Consider the following 18,150-nt stretch of genomic DNA (forward strand, 5'->3'; position numbering starts at 1 on the left):
GACAGACTCCTTCATGTTCATGGAAAGATTAGATCAGAATGAATACAGAAAAAAAAAAATGGCTCGGGGTAATAAAGCAAGTGTATCTAATTAGCATTAGTGTGGTGATCAAGTAAAGCAGTTCACTGTATTAAGTTACTCTGCTTGTAGCTTCATTTCTGGTGCTAAAAGAAGTAGGCTTGAAATCCCTTCACATTAAGCCTACGATAGCTCTGTACGTATTCTCTGTGCTTAAAACAGACTAAGGTGCTTTAATTCAGGAACCCTTCATTAGCGATTAGGGAGTAATGCTCTTTACAGAAAAGTACAACCCCTTTAGGAATCCTATTGAGAATGCCTTAGATGGGAGGCTCAGTAGTTGAGCATCTGCCTTTGGCTCAGGTCATGATCTCAAGGGTCTTGGGATCAAGTCTCACATTGGGCTCCCTGCAGGGAGCCTGCTTCTTCCTCTGCCTATGTCTCTGCCTCTCTCTGTGTGTCTGTCATGAGTAAATGGAGAAAATCTTAAAAACAGAAAAAAAAAAAAAAGAATGCCTAAGAAGGTCTCCCATTACTCTGAGAGACCACCTATTTTCTTTATCAAAAAGAAGACTGTTTACATCAGAGCCATACGTACCAGCCATGAGACACAAACATGAAGCCAGGTTTGGATCCTCCTCTCACTTAAATATGCTGTTAGGAGTCCTGAAATTATTTTGATCAGCAAGAGTCTAAGAAGCTTTCCTACAACACTGAGATATTACTATAAACCAGGAAGAAACCCAAAATTAGGGTCTTGAAGTATGTACACACACACACACACACACACTGCTATCCACTCACACCCAGTCACTCACTCAAACAATCTTCTGCTCACCAAAATAAAAGTTCAAATCAAAACCCAGCACTGACAAATTCAGCTTTTGGCCTGTTATGTTCAAAATCTGTTGCATCATGTAAATAAATGTGCCCAAAACAACCACCACCACAACACAAATTCCTGAAACAACAATGATCCTATTTAAAGATGCTGCTTGAATTTTAATGTCTTTCATTTCAAACCAAAAATAGTAAGTTTGATGACATGAATAGAAAATAAAGCCTTCCTCAAGCCCTTCTAGGATATGACCCGTTAAAGCACAGAATGAAAATAGTTGAAAGGCGCTTTAAAAACCAAGAGGCAGATGTTCAGGTAAAAGCAAAGCCAGGAGATTGTATATTTTAATAAAGCTATTACATGTGCAGCCCCAAATCAGGAGTGGCATAGAGGCTAGGGTATGTCTAAACCATCACCACCTGTTTGCCCTGAAAAATCAATTAAAGTCACACTTTCAGAGTACTCCCCTTCTAACCAATAAAACTTAGCCAGCTTCATCGAGAGAATTGAGTCTCTCAGAGGGAATGTACTTGAAACCTGAATCCTCAGTCTCACATTCCTGCCCTGCTTGCATTCGTAGAAACTAACCACAGTAAATCTAGCCTTCAGGGGTAATGGTAGAAATGAGAGGAAGAAAGAGACCAAAGAGAGAGAGAGAGAGAAAGAGAGAATGAGAGAAATCCTTATTTCTACTGGCTTCATCCTGAGAATCATACTTCTTCTTTTGGTGAATTCCAGTAATTTCTTCAAAGGCTTTTTTTCCCCTCTTTTCTTTTTTTTCTCCTACAGAATTCTGTGCTACATTTTCTGTGCAACAGAAGAGATCCAACTTTGCAAGTTGAAAGCAAGGGCAGGAAAGCCATCCCAAGTGTTTTAGTAATTAAACGAATATGCATAATGAACCATATGCCCAAAGGGCCTGTTCTTCATGTGGGCCAGATTTTTGTTTGAATTTTTAATTTTTATATACAGATGAAACATTCAGTGTAATCTACCAACAGTGTGAGAGAACATGCAATAAGAAAAAAGTGCGAGGGACAGTCCACGTAGGAACAGAACAGGAGACACTAGAGAAATTCTGCTCTGAAGATGGTGATTCAAATGTGTTTTTTCCCCTCTAGCAATTGTTCTTGTCATCTGCTCAGAGTCTTCAGGAGACACATATAACGAAGACACTGACAGCTTTATACAGTATGAGTAAAATACAGTGCCGTCAGCCGAAAAGTGTGAAAATCCCATGGGACAAACAAGGATTTCTTAAAAAAAAAAAATCTTTCTACACCCATCATTCAGACTACCATCTTGAATTACAGGGAATCCTCCCAAGTCTCTTTCAGAAGCTACATAAATATTATATTGTAGGCTCTAAGCCACATATATTAGTGATTTGAACTGATCTAAGAGGAATTCTTAACTCTCGATGCAACCGTGCATGGGGGTAGAAAATGCTCAGGATGAAATGCAAGCATGTCCTCTTCACCTCACAACAATAAACTCTACAAATTTAAGGATTCAATATGCTTACTCAAATATCCCCAGTATTTCCTAAACTAGTCATGAAAGAACTGGCAAAAGCTTCCTTTAAGCTTTTCAGTGTCATTTTGAAAACATGGAGTTATAATCAAAGCAACAGAACAGATATAGAGTCTGAGAAAATTCCTATATCAGCTCCTGGACACACAGGATGGAAGCAGCATTCTCTAATGCAGAAGAGAGCTTTTTAAAAATGTGTTTGCACTACATTTGAAATTTACAGTGATGGTCTGGACAAAGTCATCAGGTCCTTCAGATGGGTCAATCTTGTAAATGCCTAGTTCAGGATAAACATTTCAGAATAGTGTGTGTGTGTGTGTGTGTGTGTGTGTGTGTGTGTGTTGGGGGTTGGGTGCAGCACAGAGGAAATGCTAAAGTTCACTATCTTCCACGTTTTTAACTGAAATAACCCAAATGCAAGACGTCAACACCAGGCCTTATGGCGCTGAGAAAAGATTACAAAAACAACTCTGATCAAAAAATCAACGTGAAGCCTTAGACTCTTTTCAGCCCCCATTTTGAACAGAGATATGCTGTCATTTTCATAACGTAAACACCAGAAATGGAATGCAAAGCATTTAGAGAGCAAGTAATAATGGAGCTGTAAATAACATCTCTCATTGCTTTCACTCTTAATTCAGAGTTTATGCCTTTGACAATGGCTAGGTTACTTGATCTAGTGGTCTCAGTGGAAAGCCAGATAAACTTCAACTGCAGGCAGAAGACAAAAATTGACAAGGAGCGTCACCTTTTCTGACTGTTTAAATCCTTTAAGGAAGTGTCGGAGCAATTAGAGAGGGAGTGTAATCTTTGCAGAGTGCATTAACACTCTCCGACCTCCCAGACAATAGATCAGACCTCAGACACATAATGCTTCCCTAAGGCTTTTTAGCCAGCATATTTGATCTCTTAGTTACTCTATGTGTTACTATAGGTATCATCCACATAGAAGGCATTATTCATGAGTACTACTGTCCACTAGGTCTGACATCGGACTGTGATCAAGCAAAAGCAGGAAAATCACCTTAATCCTCTGTGTATTTCCTGTATCTTTAAGATGGAGAAGAGGGGAGGGAGGGAGTCTGGACTTCTAGAAATAGTCTTTCACAATTCTATTATTTTTTAAAGCTACAGAGTCTGTTCTGTAAAAGTGAGTGACAGTAGTCCCCCCTTATCTGTGGGGGATACCTTCTAAGACCCCCTGTGGATACTGAAACCACACATTGTACAGAGCCATATATGTGTGTGTGTATATATATATACACACACACATACACAATGTATACACACACACACACACACAATGTTTTCCCCGTACATACACACACATAATGTTTTCCCCATGCATACATACCCATGATAAAATTTAATTGATAAGTGAGGCACAGCAAGAGATTACGACAGAGACTAATAACTAGTAGCGAAACAGAACAATTATAACAACACGCTATAAGAGAAGTTATGTGAATGTGGCCTCTCTCTCAAAATGTCTTTTTATAGGTCCTCACCCTTGCTCTTGTGCTGATGGAAGATGATAAAACACCTACGTGGTGAGATGAAGGGAGGTGAATGATGTGGCACTGTGACGTAGTGCTAGGCTACGATATATCACACAGAGGATCATCTGTTCCTGGACTGCGGTTGACATTGGGTTAACTAAAACCAAGGAAAGCAAAGTTGCGGATAAGGGGAGACTACAGTAGTTGCATTAATATGGATAGGTCATTAGATGAGGATGGGCTGCAGGGAAGGGAGACAATCTCTAAAACATTTGATTCTTTTTGTCTATAAAATGAACGTCATAATAGACTCACTGAGAAAGACACTCTGTGTGATAAACAGTACTGTAATATGCAAAAGAAAGCTTGGGGTGGGATCAAATAAACTCCTTGTGCTTCAAGCTTTTAAATCTTCATCTGTCCTACAGGTTACATGTCAGGGCACACTGGTCAGGCAATAACCTATTTCCTGATGAACACATCCTGTTCCAACTGCTAATCTCACAGTGGAAGCTTGGCTTTTACCATTTATTATAAACATTTTCAAGAACTGCTTACCACGATATATTTTTTAATGGATTAGATTTTGGTCTGCTGCTAACAGAGCAGAGAACTGAATATTCTTTATACGAAGACAGCAAAATAGGTTTTCTGAGAGTCTGACTTACTTTCCACTTTTCTCCCTCATGAGTAATTGGAATAGCAATTGAAACAGAATATAAGAAGGCTAGGTTTCTTTTCTGTTCTTTTTTTCTTTAGCTCCCTCTTCCATTATAAGAAATTCTGTATCCAAGCTTATGGTATACAAGACCTTATTGGTTTTGAACTTTATCACAAGACTTAGTGAAACGGTCAGAGGAGAGACAAAGGCCAAAATTCTCATAATTTGCTCAAGACTACCACAGCTGTCTATTGATGACACTCACCATCTAAAGCCTATAGCATTTAAAGCAAAAATAATTACATTTTCTTAGAATCAAGGCAGTTCTCCCTTGAAAATGTGTACTGCAAAGGTTTTTCAAATGAGACTGCACGGAAAGAGGAGAGCTGCATATTAGTTTTATGTTTCAGCAAATCACTTTGGAGTTAGCATTTTTAAACTCAAACTTAAGAAAAAAAAATAGCAGATGAAAATATATACCCACCCACAGAAGCAATTTCAGAACTTTTGAACCTTAACTAGCAATACAGACAGATCTACTGAATGCTTTAACTTTGCTCCAACAAAGCCTAAAATCCAAAATGGAATAATGAAAGTAGCTGGAAAAAATGTTACCATATCTACCTACGTATCTTCTACTATTTTAAAAGGAATTGTTTAGGTTATGTTTTTAATCCACAAGTAAAATAACTTCCAAGGATTTTGTGATTCCACTAGGATTACACCTAACCATGAACAATTAGCTAAGGAATGAAATGCCCTCCTGAACAAACTGGATTTAACACTCTGATGAAAAGGTGTATCTATGTACAGATATACACACAGCATCAGTCTAAACAATTTACTACTCAATAGCAAAGGACTTTATGAACCTGACCAATGGTATAGGCATAAAATCTAAGTTAATAAAAGCAAAAATAAAAGGGGGGGGGGGGACAGGCTTAAAATGGTTGTCCTTTGAAATCTGTACCAGCTTCACAACAATCCAGATCTCATTCTTTGTGTGTAAAGATGAACATGCCATAGGATATCTGAGTAAATTATCATAAAAAGAGATTACACAATGCCAAAACTTGAGTTTTTTTAAACTAATATAATAATTTCTGCTTGTAGATGATTGTATTAAATTAAAAATAAATTGCTGAAATTAAAATCCCAAGAAGCAATCCACAGAAATTTACCTTGGACTTTTTTCATTTATGAGTTTCTATCGCCACCTGCAGGTCTATCTTTAAGTAAACCCAAACTATGGTCAGGCTTTTGGGCATTCTTTCTTTCTTTTCCTCTTTTCCTTTCTTCTCTTCTTCCTTCTCCTCTTCCTCTCTTATTGTGTGGTTATCTGTGTACACCCATGTGTGTGCACTAAGTTTCCAAGATATCAATTATTTATCTTTTGAAAACATATACATCACTAAACATGTAAAAATCACCAATGAAATACAAAATTAAATGTTCTGAAAGAGGTGTAGGGGACAGTGGCTATAGGTAACCAATTTTTTTTAAGATTTTATTTATTTATTCATGAAAGACACTAAGAGAGGCAGAGACAGAGGCAGAGGCAGAGGGAGAAGCAAGCTCCATGCAGGGAGGCCCATGTGGGACTCAATCCTGTGACTGTGGGATCATGCCCTGTGCTGAAAGCAGATGCTCAATTGCTGAGCCACACAGGTGTCCCCAGGCAGCCAATTTTTTTTAACAATGTGTGCAAAGCACACAATAGTTGTACAGCATAATAAGCGTACTTACTGCCACTGACTCATATACTTAAAAATGGCAAAATATGGCATATTTTATGTTATGTATATTTCACTATAATTTTAAAAATTGGGGTAAGAAATAAAATCTATATAAACATAGAAAGTAACATTGTTTTATGATTAAAAATCAATGTATATCCGCTGTAGAAAATTTTGAAAAAAATTAATAAACATGTAAAATAAAATTCATCCGTTATTCAAAAAAAAAAAAAAGCAAAGCACACATCACATTCTCCAATTTTCCAAAGTAAAGCTCTGATGGGAGCTAGCCCCTAGTAATTTCCTTACCAGAATGGTGAGGACTTCAATGATATCCAAGGAAAGCAGTCTTCACTAAGGAACAGTTTACAAAAAAGTTTATAATTGCATGTACCTGGCTTATAGCAGAGAAGAAATATACCAGAGAAGAAAATATCAGCAAATTCCTACTTAGGATTCTGTTGCTCTTTAAACAAAAGACAAGCTTTAGATAGTATTTTACTAAGTGTTACTATAACCCAATAAAGAACAGGTTTTAAGAGAAGAAGTTAAAGCTTAAAACAAAAGCACAGGTCATCATCACCACCATCATCATCATGTTAATGTCTTTGTCACTATCACCATATAATCTGCATTAGAAAGAGACATTACTTGGGGCGCCTGGCTGGCTCAGTTGGTTAAGTGACCAACTCTTGATATCAGTTTAAGTCAAGATCTCAGGGTCTTGGAATCCACCGCAAGGCCCTTCCTCTGCCCCTGTGCTGCTGGAGTGAGTCTGTTTGGTATTCTCTCTCTCCCTCTGTCTCTACTCCTCCCCCTCCACCATAAGTATGTTCTCTCTCTCTCTCTCTCTCTCTCTCGGATAAATCAGAAGAGAAGAGAAGAGAAAGAAGAGAAGAGAAGAGAAGAGAAGAGAAGAGAAGAGAAGAGAAGAGAAGAGAAGAGAAGAGAAGAGAAGAGAAGAGAAAAGAAAAAGAAAAAGAAGAGAAGGATTCATCACCTGTAAGAGAAGGATCAGCCAGATGCATATGAAGTAACTATACAGACTTTTGCTCCTTCAGGGCATATTACTCTTCTGAGTAGCTGGTCTGCAGACATACACAGTATTTTTCAGATATAAGACTTTTGGGGAAAATGTTTTTTTAATTTTTAATAACATAATTCATGGCTACTGTGTAGATATAGTTCATACTCACAAACCAAAACCATAATTGCAAAGCTTATGACCACAAACATCACATATTAGACAAGTGGTATAGGGGTTGAGCAGCATCCTCTGTTCTAAAAAGCCAGGAGGCCTGTGAAAATCACTTTACTGAAAGACCTTCTGATTTAACATTCTATAGCTCCATAGTTTTCCAGATTTAGAACAGTAGCCATGAGGGTCTTGTTTTCAACACCAAGTAAGCTAAGAAGTGTATTTCTTTCTTCATTTTTTTTTCTCTTGACAAAATGAAACATCTTTAACAGTGACTTGAAACAAGAACTTAAAAAAGCTTGCTCAGAAAAAGTCACTTTAAAGGACCACCCCCCCCCCAAAAAAAAATTGTGGATTTGGGCTATAAGAAAATCCCAGTGATATTAAAAGTCAGTAAACATTATACAGAAACCACCACTTCAATGACGACCTATTGAATTGGATTTTAATTGTCTTCACATCTTTCGTAATAAAAGTGAGAGCTAGAATATCAGGCCACTGAAAATCCAATCTACTCCCACCAAATTAGCTGTTATTTAAAAAGCCAATGACACAACACCAAGAGAAAGCAAAACACACCCTCCTAAATCATAAATCAGATGGTGAAAAGTACAATACAGCACAGTAAACTCTAACCAGACCACAAAGAAGGTTTCTCTCCATAAACATCAGATCAGGCAGCTAGAATGATTACCAGGCTTTCCTGTAACTGTCACCTGTGGTGGGTCTAATTACAGGCTACAGGCTAAGGCAACCATGCCCATACTACATGTTGCAATAAAAGGGCCATCAGTTCGCCAAGCCCAGCCAGACAACAGAGAGCACACGCCACCTGATGAGGAGCCCCAAAGATCAGCCAGAGAGACTAATAAAAATGACAGCTTAAAAACAAATGACAAAGCTTGAACCACACATACACACACACACACACACACACACACGCACACACGCACACACAAATGGCAGTATGAAATTAGCCAGAAATACAAGTGCTGAGCATGGCTTCTTCAACAGGTCTGGATCAAAGCAGGGAACCAGTTATAACTGTTTTCACACACACAGGTGATTTTTCTCCTTCTTCTCTTTTATTTCTAGATAGTCTGTTTCATTTTTGCATCAGACAAAATGTTTGCACAACCAGGTGTCACATATAGAAACAGATGGGAGGGGGGGTAAGCACTCATCTCTGTAAGAATCAAAAATAAAATCCCCCTAATTCAGGGGCTGTTGATCTGGGTTAAAGATTTGCCAGCTTCCTTCCTCTTCCCCCCTCTTCTCCAACTGCTGGCTGCATTTGCCCTCTTGCTGGAGATTAGCACCACTCGCTGGATGGACAGCATCAAGAGAAAGCTAGAAAAATGCACGTTAGACAAGATTATGATGAAACTATTAGGCTGTCTATGGATTTTATCCTCTGATGGGGCCATAGGCTGTCACAGTCAGAGGAGGAGTTAGAATAAAAGGAAAGCAGTATCTGATAACAGATGATTTGTACTAGTTTTAGCATTCTTCCAAGAAGCATCAATTAGAAGCCTGTTGTGTACCCAACACATAAGCCATAAGGATATAGGCAAAGGTCAAAGATGAGGTCTTTGCCATTCTGTAGCCCACAATGTCCTAAAACAATCCTTCCAACATATGGCTATGCTACACTGAATAATTCTTTAGTTTTTCACATTAACATAAATTAATAGGCCACAGAAATAAAATTCCTCCATTTTTGATGTGAAGAATTAATTTATTAGGTCAAACATGAAGAGTACTCTCGTAGCTTTAAAGGCAGAACCACACGCTTTGGCATTTGGTGGTGCTAGGCACATGAATCAGCCCTAGAAATAGTTGACTAGTGAACACAAATGATGTGGCATATGATACAATGATTTGCATTTCTACCCTGTCCTGGAACAAGTCTTCCACAAGTCCTCATACAACATTCTCTGTGATGAAGCAGTAACTATGTGCATGTATGTGTCTGCACCTGCTCTAGTGAGGCCTCTCTCTGAGTTAGAAGAACAGCATACCTACCAATAGTCATATCACATAATAATCCCTACCCACATTTGTAGCCTATTTCACATTTTTAAAATATTCCCATGCATATTATCTAATTTGATCTCCAAAGGACAAATTTAATTTTCCTTAGGGTGGATGCTAATCATTTAATGGCACTGCTTAGATTTCAAATATAAGAGGAGAGCAGAGGAGAGAAGCAGGGGGTGGGCAACAAGAGAAATGGGGAGGAATGCTGGGGAGAGGCTAGGAGAAGTGGTATATAAATAAGGAGGAGGAGGAGGAGAAAGAGGGAAAGAGGGATGAGAGAAGGGAGATGGGAAAAGAGTGGGGGGTAGATAGGAGACTGGTGAGAGTTTAGCATGACAGATTCATCTCTGCACTTCATTATCTAATAGTGCATAAGACACTGGACAGACAATGGTTGTAGAAAGTGAGTGTAAAAAGAATGGGGCAAGCTTGAAGAGAGTATTGGCTGGGTCAAGGGGTGACAGGAGTTTCCAATCTCCAGATCTCTTCTCTAAGATTTAAGATCCTAAACTCAGGGACCAAGTTCAAATTAACAGTAGGGTATCTCTGGACAGTAGAGAGAACTAGACTGAATTCACTGGAATTTGCAAAAGACAATGGCTCACCACCAGCAAACTCACAGAAGGCAGAAGATGTGTGTGTGTGTGTGAGTACTTCCCAACAGAAAGTGTAGGGGAGACAGTAGATAGTGACAAAAGTGTTCCCATATAGAGCTGGCACCTATCATACAAAATCTAGAGCTAACCATTCACTTGTTATCTAAGGGGGCCATGTGAAGGTTGGTAATGTATGCTGTTTCAGGAATTAAGAAAAAAATGAAGATCTAATGCTTACTAGTCAAAATTCAGATGCTACAAAATACCAACCACTTTCAGTCAGCTTAGCTACAATTCTGAAAGTGCGATTCAATTATAAAGTTGAAAATATAAATATGAAAATATGCTAGAATCGTTAAGAGTGTCCTTTCAAATTTTCAACAGATAATCTTTTAATGCAATTACTGTAATTTTATTAAATGGCATAATTAGTTAATGCCTGAGAAGTTGTCAATAGAAGGTGCAATTATGTTGTAAAAATTATAATCACAATGTGCAATGATGGATTGTTCTGATGAAAAAAAATGCCGAGAAAACCCTTAAAAATATTTTTGAAAGAGTATTATGTAGTCCTCTGGGAAAAGGAAGATTTGGGGATTCATCTTCTAAATGATAAATAAAACAATGAATTGGCAAATATTTTAAGCATTTTATATAATATATTTACACGTTGTGCACACAGGTATATATGGATGCACTTAAAATGTCAAAAAATATCACCTCCTACAGATAAAATGGTTATTGGAACTGGATTTTTTTTCAGCTTTAGAGAAATACCGTTAATCTTGAACTCCAACTGTGCAAACACCTACTGAATAGGCAGTGATGTCTGTTTCGCACATACAACGAACTTCTGCTGGATATGGAAACAGCCACCAAATGTTTAATCAAATGCAGGTGCATCTAGTTGTGAATAAATTGATGATAGAACTTAAAGTAGTAAATCTTTTTGACACAGTTAATACATAAATATCAAAAGCATCAAAAAGACATGGACCAGCACTATTTTAATAGTCTTATTTTAAAACAAAATTCCCATTATAGCTGTTATTTGTAGCAAAGTAAATTCAATCTGAACATTCTTTAGACCACAGAATGGATCATGGGCAGAGCAATCCTCAAGATCTCGTATGAAATGCTAACTAGGCTGTTCTCACAAAATGTTCCAGGGAGAAGCTTCCTATTTCCCAAATATCTTTGCTTCTTGATCTATGTGTGTGTGTGTGTGTGTGTGCGTGTGTGTGTCTGTCTGTCTGTGTGTGTGTGTCTGTGTTTAAGCACATATGTGGCATGTGGGTTGGAAGGGTCCATCCTATTACTGTTACTGTTGTTTTTACATTTGATGTGAAATTGTTTCACATTGCTCAACATTCCAGGATCTCTACAAGCTAAGAATTTCATGTATGTTAAATATGGGATATCACTAAGAAAGTAGGGAACTGTATTCTTAACCTTATTGGAGAAGGGGAGGTTGATTGATGTTTTAAATTATGTATCATATTGCAGGCCCAGTCGACTCTGAAGAAGAAATTCTTCATTTTCTGACACTCAAAAAATTGAGGAAAAAAGTCACAGATGTTAAAATCATAGCTTTATGAAGATACCCATTGATATACGGTAGATTTAGATTACTTTTTAACATCAAATGTCCAAGTAAAAATTTAATAAAATAAGGAATCCATCAATGCTCCACAGACTTGCCTCCCTTGAAGCAATAGGTGTGTGCCTGAAAGACTGGTGGGAAATTGAAAAAAAAAATGCAATCCTTTTTTACAGCATTAGGAGACCTTTGCTATTTAAAATAATCTTCTGATGATGCCATCTGTCAAGTAAATGCTTTTTTGTCATAAGAAAAAAAAATAATGCACTTATGCCATAATGTAACCTTAGGTCTTTTCATAGACAATATTGGGGTTTGTAAAATACATGTACCCAACAGGAAAACAAAACAAACAAATAAAAACCCCATATAAATGATTGGTTCCACAGCAGAAACATCACAAAGCAGAATTACCTTTTGAGAACAAATTCAATTCATCCTAATATTAAATAATGTATTTGTACCAAAACAGGGAGATAGACAGTAGAGAACCCCTACTCCTCCATACACACTAGAAATACAAGTCTATCTCTCTGGATAACTGTTGTCTTAAGACATTTTGAAGGAATGCATTAATGTAGATAAATGTGCTTGTCTCTACTCATATCCCTTATTTTGAACAACCTGGAATTCTCAAAAAAAAAAAAAAATCTGGCAAAAGTATAGATTCCATCCATGGCCCTTTCATGTAGTTGTTTTCAGCCTTCATACTCTCCTTGAAAGCCCTTTTCCATCATATAAGAGCTTTCCTTGCAAAGTGGGTAAAAATAACTCAGTCTCGAATTTGGGGGCTCAGCCTGGAACCAGCCACTGAGATTTTCCAGACCATCAAGCCAGAATCCAAGGATGTCATGTGCATGTGATTCCCAGGGTCTGGGCTGTTCCCCAGAGATGGTACAGACATTTCCACGTTTCGCCTCTTTAAATCTGGCTCCATCTCTTGTGAATATAATGACCATGACTAAGAATTATTCCCACTCCAATGATGAGGGTTCCCTCCGCTCAAAACATCTTAGAAAAGGCTTAAGTCCCATTAATTACATCCAAATACATATCTGAAATGACCAATGTCATCCCCAGAGTCATTATCATCTATTTAAATACTAGGACCACAGTCACTGCATTTTGAATATCAGTGCGAGGTAGTACAGCTCAATGGTTAAACACAAGGACTCTGAAGCCTGATGGTCTGGGTTAATATCCCAGCTGTGGCTCTTAAAAGCATATGAGCTCTGACACTCTATTTAACCTCTACGGGTTCATTTTTCTCATCTGCACAAAGAAGGTAATAACCAGTACCTACATCAGCAGGTATTGGTGAGAACTAGATGAGTTAACATTTGCAAGATGCTTCGGACAGCGCCTGACACACAGTAAGCACTGAAATATGAGCTGTTAAAGACCCCTAGAGGTGAAAGTCTGGGTCTGAGAATGGCCATGTGCAGGTCTATGAAACACCATGTGCAATTACAAATCCATTCACAGACAAATACCCAGATGTGCTTCTTCTAGGCATGATTTTTAGTTACCCTTAGCCTCGGTCAGTAAACTGACATCTCATATTAATTTGTTTTTCCATTGGAAAAGTTAACAAGATGATTTTGGGGGGCAGAAAAGAGAAAATATATACACATTTAATTTATAAGAAGGAAAGCTCGGAAAATGCAACACAGTAGAATATCTAGAAAACCTGGATGAAAGATTCAAAAGACAAAATGAGCAAAACTTTCAAAAGTCATCCTAACAAAAAGGTAATTGAGCCTGTAGAATCATGATTTGGAATGGCTTGACCACTCTGCAGAAGTCCAAATTTATGTTCTTATGACAAATTAAGCTGTATAGGGAACATTCAAGTAGCACATGTCTGTGAATTAAAGACAACTTTCTTCTCTGAGTATTGGGAATACAGCCACCCGTGTAAGTGGAGAGGGGATTAATCAATCCCAGGGTGGAGAGGTTTACTCCTGGACAGTCTAGTAAGATAAATCCTCACAGGTCTGTCCACCCACTTCTGACCAGACACCATGTGGACTTATATCTTTATAGGCCGCTTGTCTTGAACCCTGCTTTCAACAAGATATGACATACTCGTATACACACCCATCGGAATCCTTAGAAAATATATGCTTTGCTTTCCTAAAGTCTTAAAATTAACAGCCAGAATATACTAAACATGATCCTGCAGTGTTCATGCTTTGTATCATCTGAAAATAGAGACACTGACATCATGTTAATAGGCGATTTTATGTTATCTGACAAAACATAAGAAAAAAAATATTCCTATAGTTTTGCCCTTAGCTGGCGGTGCAAGCTTCCCCCTCTAGAAGGCAAAGCCCCACTGGGAACTGGCTCCCCAGAAATGATTCTTTACACCTAAGAAGCGAACCCTCAGATGCACCTTATCTACTCTGTAATACAGAATGGCCTTCAAATGCAGTCCTATTGTTTAGTGAAACCTTGGCCTGAGACCTCACTTCAGAGCAATATGAAACTGTTCTGTCCCTGTAATGCCAAGGCAAGTGGACGAACCATGAACACACTGTCATACCAATGAATAAGGACCAGTAACAGCATCCTGTTGTCAGTAGATTGCAGGAGACAATTAGCGTGTACCACGACAAACCTGGCCACTACACAGTGGAGCAAGGAAGAGAAGAAGCAGGGCTTTGGCACCACTGGAGCCCTTCCTCTCCCTGGCGCAGGTCACCTGAGCATCCAACACTTTGCAGAAAGACAACCCTTAACAGGGTCCCACAGAGTCAGGGATACAGGACCATAGCTAGTTGTGGACCCAACGTGTAAAACCATCATCCAGACACTCTACAGGAGGCTAACATAAGTATCAGACAAGATGCATAAAATCAAAATGTTATCCCCAAAACTGAAGGCTTAGATACCCATAATCTTAAAAAATAATATGGGAGACCAATATATATGTATTCTTATTTTATCCTAAAAGTACATTTTCTTTATGTGCTCTTGCTTTAGGAGCAGAAATAGTTTTGGAATGATGATGATGATAATGGCAACAAAAACATTCTCTAAGAAGATGACACTTTATCGGCTTAGGGAGGGAAGATACCACCTCTCTGTATCTCTAGTATCTCAGAGATCTGCCACAGCTAGTCAAAGTAGACATAATATGAACATTCAAACACAGAATTGCAAATTAAAATGGAAAACTAAATGCTTTTAAGGGAGCACTCCTCATTCTAGTACCTGCAGAGAAAAGGTTTGTGCAGGTGTCATGTCATTCCTAACTGACTGCATTTTCTCAATGATGTTGGTTGGGAAATGTCTCCCAAAACACACACACACACACACACACACACACACACACACACTGGCCACTCCCCTAGTCTCACAAACCCATGTCTCCTTGCAAAATCCCACCATGGAGGACCAGCAACAAGAGCCCCGCGTTTATCTTCCATTTTGTGGGCTACAGTGACTTGAAAGGATGAAGTGGCAGCCTGTGTCTGCCAGCCTGGTAGAGTGCTTCCCGGTATAGTGGACCGGACGGTGCACAAGTGGCCCCACTGCGAAAGCTCCCTTCCCTTTTAGAAGTCCCTTTAGTAGACAACTTATTTCTATTCATTTGTTCTAATCTTTCTTCAGATCAGGCCGGCAGCCCATTAATCATTTCTGTCAGTCCCCTACATAAGCCAGTGCAACGGAGCTCTGTTTTTCTAAAAATCACAGTGCCAGAAATTAAGCTCAAGAAAGAGGAAATCCTCTCCTCTTCACAGGGGCTGGCTGGGGTGCTGACTGGAAGAAGCCACCAATTGTGTTGACTTTCCTCTTTTGCCCAGAATCACAAGAGAACATTCCATGGAAAGTTTTTTAAAGAGAATTCAGGTGGGAAGTGGAGGTGGGGAGGCTGAAGAGGAAGCCAACACATGAAGCCCCCAGCTGAGGAGAATGTAAGAAAGGAAAGGAGATGAATACATGCCAAGACAAGACAGATATGGATTAATAACAATCTTATTAATGTTTTTACTAAGGCTAATTGTTTTTAGCAACTTCAGACCAGAGAATATTAAAGGCCCAGGTTACAGCCATCATAGACCCACTACATCTTGGAGTAATGAAAATCCAAAATTAATTAAACCAAACAGAACATTCTCGATGGCAAAGAAAAAGACTCTTGCAGAGTTGATATACTTGTTTGTGTGATAAGGATGGGAGTGACCTTGAATCCACTGCCATCTTAGGCTGATTTTTTTTTAATTCTGTTTTTAATGAGGATATGCCTGTGAAGTAGGAGAGAGCACTGCCAATAAAAAACAAAACAAAACAGACAGAAGAATCATCATTTACCGAAGATCATGCATGACTCAGAACCACTCACACATCCTATTAGGCTTTATTGTGATCTCTGCACAGTGCAGAGATTAAGCGTGATAAAAAGGTACAAGATTTGCAATTGAGAGATTGGATTTCTCCTCCCATGTCTGACACTACCAATCCCATCAAGAACAAGTCCTTTTACAGATGGCGGAGAGTGCCCCAAGATGTCAGGTGAAGGCACTTCGAGTCCTTACAAGATTCTTGGACTCTCAGCGGTTAACTTCAGTGGGCCTGAGATCTCTTGTCGCTCTTCTAAGATTTTGTGATTTTTATTAAGCTCATAAGGATGGCCAGCATTATCAGGGAGAAGAAAGAGTGCATGCCATGTGCATTGGTCACTCTCTTAGGTGGTACTGGGTTACCTTGTCAAGTAACTCAAGTGGTTTGATATGAATAAATGTTTTTACATCAAAGTTTGGGAATATTTACTTAAAACATAAATTAGACAAGTTTAGTCAGGTGATTTTTCAATAGTCATTTTCCAAAAAGCAGCAGCATTCACTGGGACACAGGAAGAGAAACAGGCACAATGGAGGGACTAAAGGGACAAGGTTAATATAATAATAATCACCAGGGACGCCTGGATAGCTCAGTGGTTGAGCGTCTGCCTTCAGCTCATGACCTGATCCCGGAATCGAGTCCCACATCAGGCTCCTTGTGGGGAGCCTGCTTCTCCCTCTGTCTCTGCCTCTCTCTGTGTATCACATGAATAAACAAATAAAATCTTAAAATAATAATAATAATCATCATCATCATACATAAAGACACATTTCTGAGTGGAAAAAAAAACATTTAAACATATATAAAACATTAAGTCTCTTAAACTTACTGAGAGATAGTACTTGGGTAAGATTTGGGTAATTTAAGGGATTTCCAAGGGTAAATCTGATGTAAGTATAGTCTTAGACATCAATATATTCATCTATGCTGCAATGTATTTCAGAAAGATGAATGGATACCATTTATGTTTTAAAGTTTCTTTATAGTGAACTTCAGCTATGTTGAATGTGTATTATTCTGCTTCATGTCAGTAAAATAAAGCCCATCTGCATTTGGATTTGGGACTTACTCAGAAGCAAATAATTTGAACATAAAAAAAGAAGCTTACCACGAATGCCACTGTACTTCTCAATGTGGATTCCCACTGGAAGCAGCTTTTAAGGAACTGTATTGTATTCCACATTGCCATGGTGATTCTTTTCACACGGTCTACATCTCTTGATAAGATCTAATAAAAAAATGGAAAACAAGGACCTAGATTTAAATACTCCAAATATTCTCTTTAGAACAGGCAGCTCATTTAAATTATATTTTGTATAGTTGCCAATTAAAAAATAGAATACGACGGAAAAGTCCTAAAGCTTCCTCTAAAATTCTTTTTAAGACACCATCATCCATAGCGGGGAAAAATACAATGTACTTTATGACTCTTTGATGGAGAATAGCCTGTTTCAATAATATTCAGGACAAAACTGAGCTGGTAAAAGCTATAGCAGCAGGGCATTTGGTGTGTGTGAGAGAGAGAGAGAGAGAGAGAGAGAATCTATACTGTTTAGTTTAGAAGGAAATGGATGGATTTATTGTAGAAATTAGATGTGTAAGTATTCTAGCTCATGTCATCCAGAAGAAAAGGTCTACAGGAAAGCATAATTCTGGGAGGAGAATCCAGCTCTTCTACCTCCTAGCTGTGCAACCTAAGACCAGTTTCCTAACCTCTCTTGTCTTCTAGGATGGGGTGGATCTTAGTATTCACCTTGTAGACAGTGAAGAAAGTTAAGGGCCTTTGAAAAGTGCTTGCCACATGGTAAGTGGTCTCAAGTACCTGCATCAAAAGCACAAGCTTCAACCGGGTAAAAATCTGGACACCCACAGTGGTGAGAGGCACACAGGGAGGATCCCTACAGGTCCCAGGATTGCAGCCCCAAATCCCCTGGAGCTCTCAGAGCCCAAAGCCACCCCATGTGGAGGGAGGTCCTGTTTGGCAAAAGAAACGTCTTTTCTCCCCTTTGCAGGCAGATTCATTTCAACTTGTTTGCAAAGCTGCTCTACCCCCACCTACTCCTACTTAGGTTTTAACTTTC

The 18,150-nt window shown here is 38.7% G+C and overlaps 1 protein-coding gene across 8 annotated transcripts in view; it reads right to left on the reverse strand.

Moving 5' to 3' along the window:
• MCTP2 (multiple C2 and transmembrane domain containing 2) overlaps positions 1-18,150 on the reverse strand; it is a 245,520-nt gene that overhangs the window by 66,465 nt on the left and 160,905 nt on the right. For all 8 annotated transcript variants that reach the window (XM_077870909.1, XM_077870933.1, XM_077870949.1 and 5 more), the window contains one exon: positions 17,178-17,297. In XM_077870909.1, the coding sequence (XP_077727035.1) occupies positions 17,178-17,297 (120 nt within the window). The remainder of the gene's footprint in view (positions 1-17,177; positions 17,298-18,150) is intronic.

Source organism: Canis aureus, chromosome 2, assembly GCF_053574225.1.
Source record: "Canis aureus isolate CA01 chromosome 2, VMU_Caureus_v.1.0, whole genome shotgun sequence".
Lineage (NCBI taxonomy): Eukaryota > Metazoa > Chordata > Mammalia > Carnivora > Canidae > Canis > Canis aureus.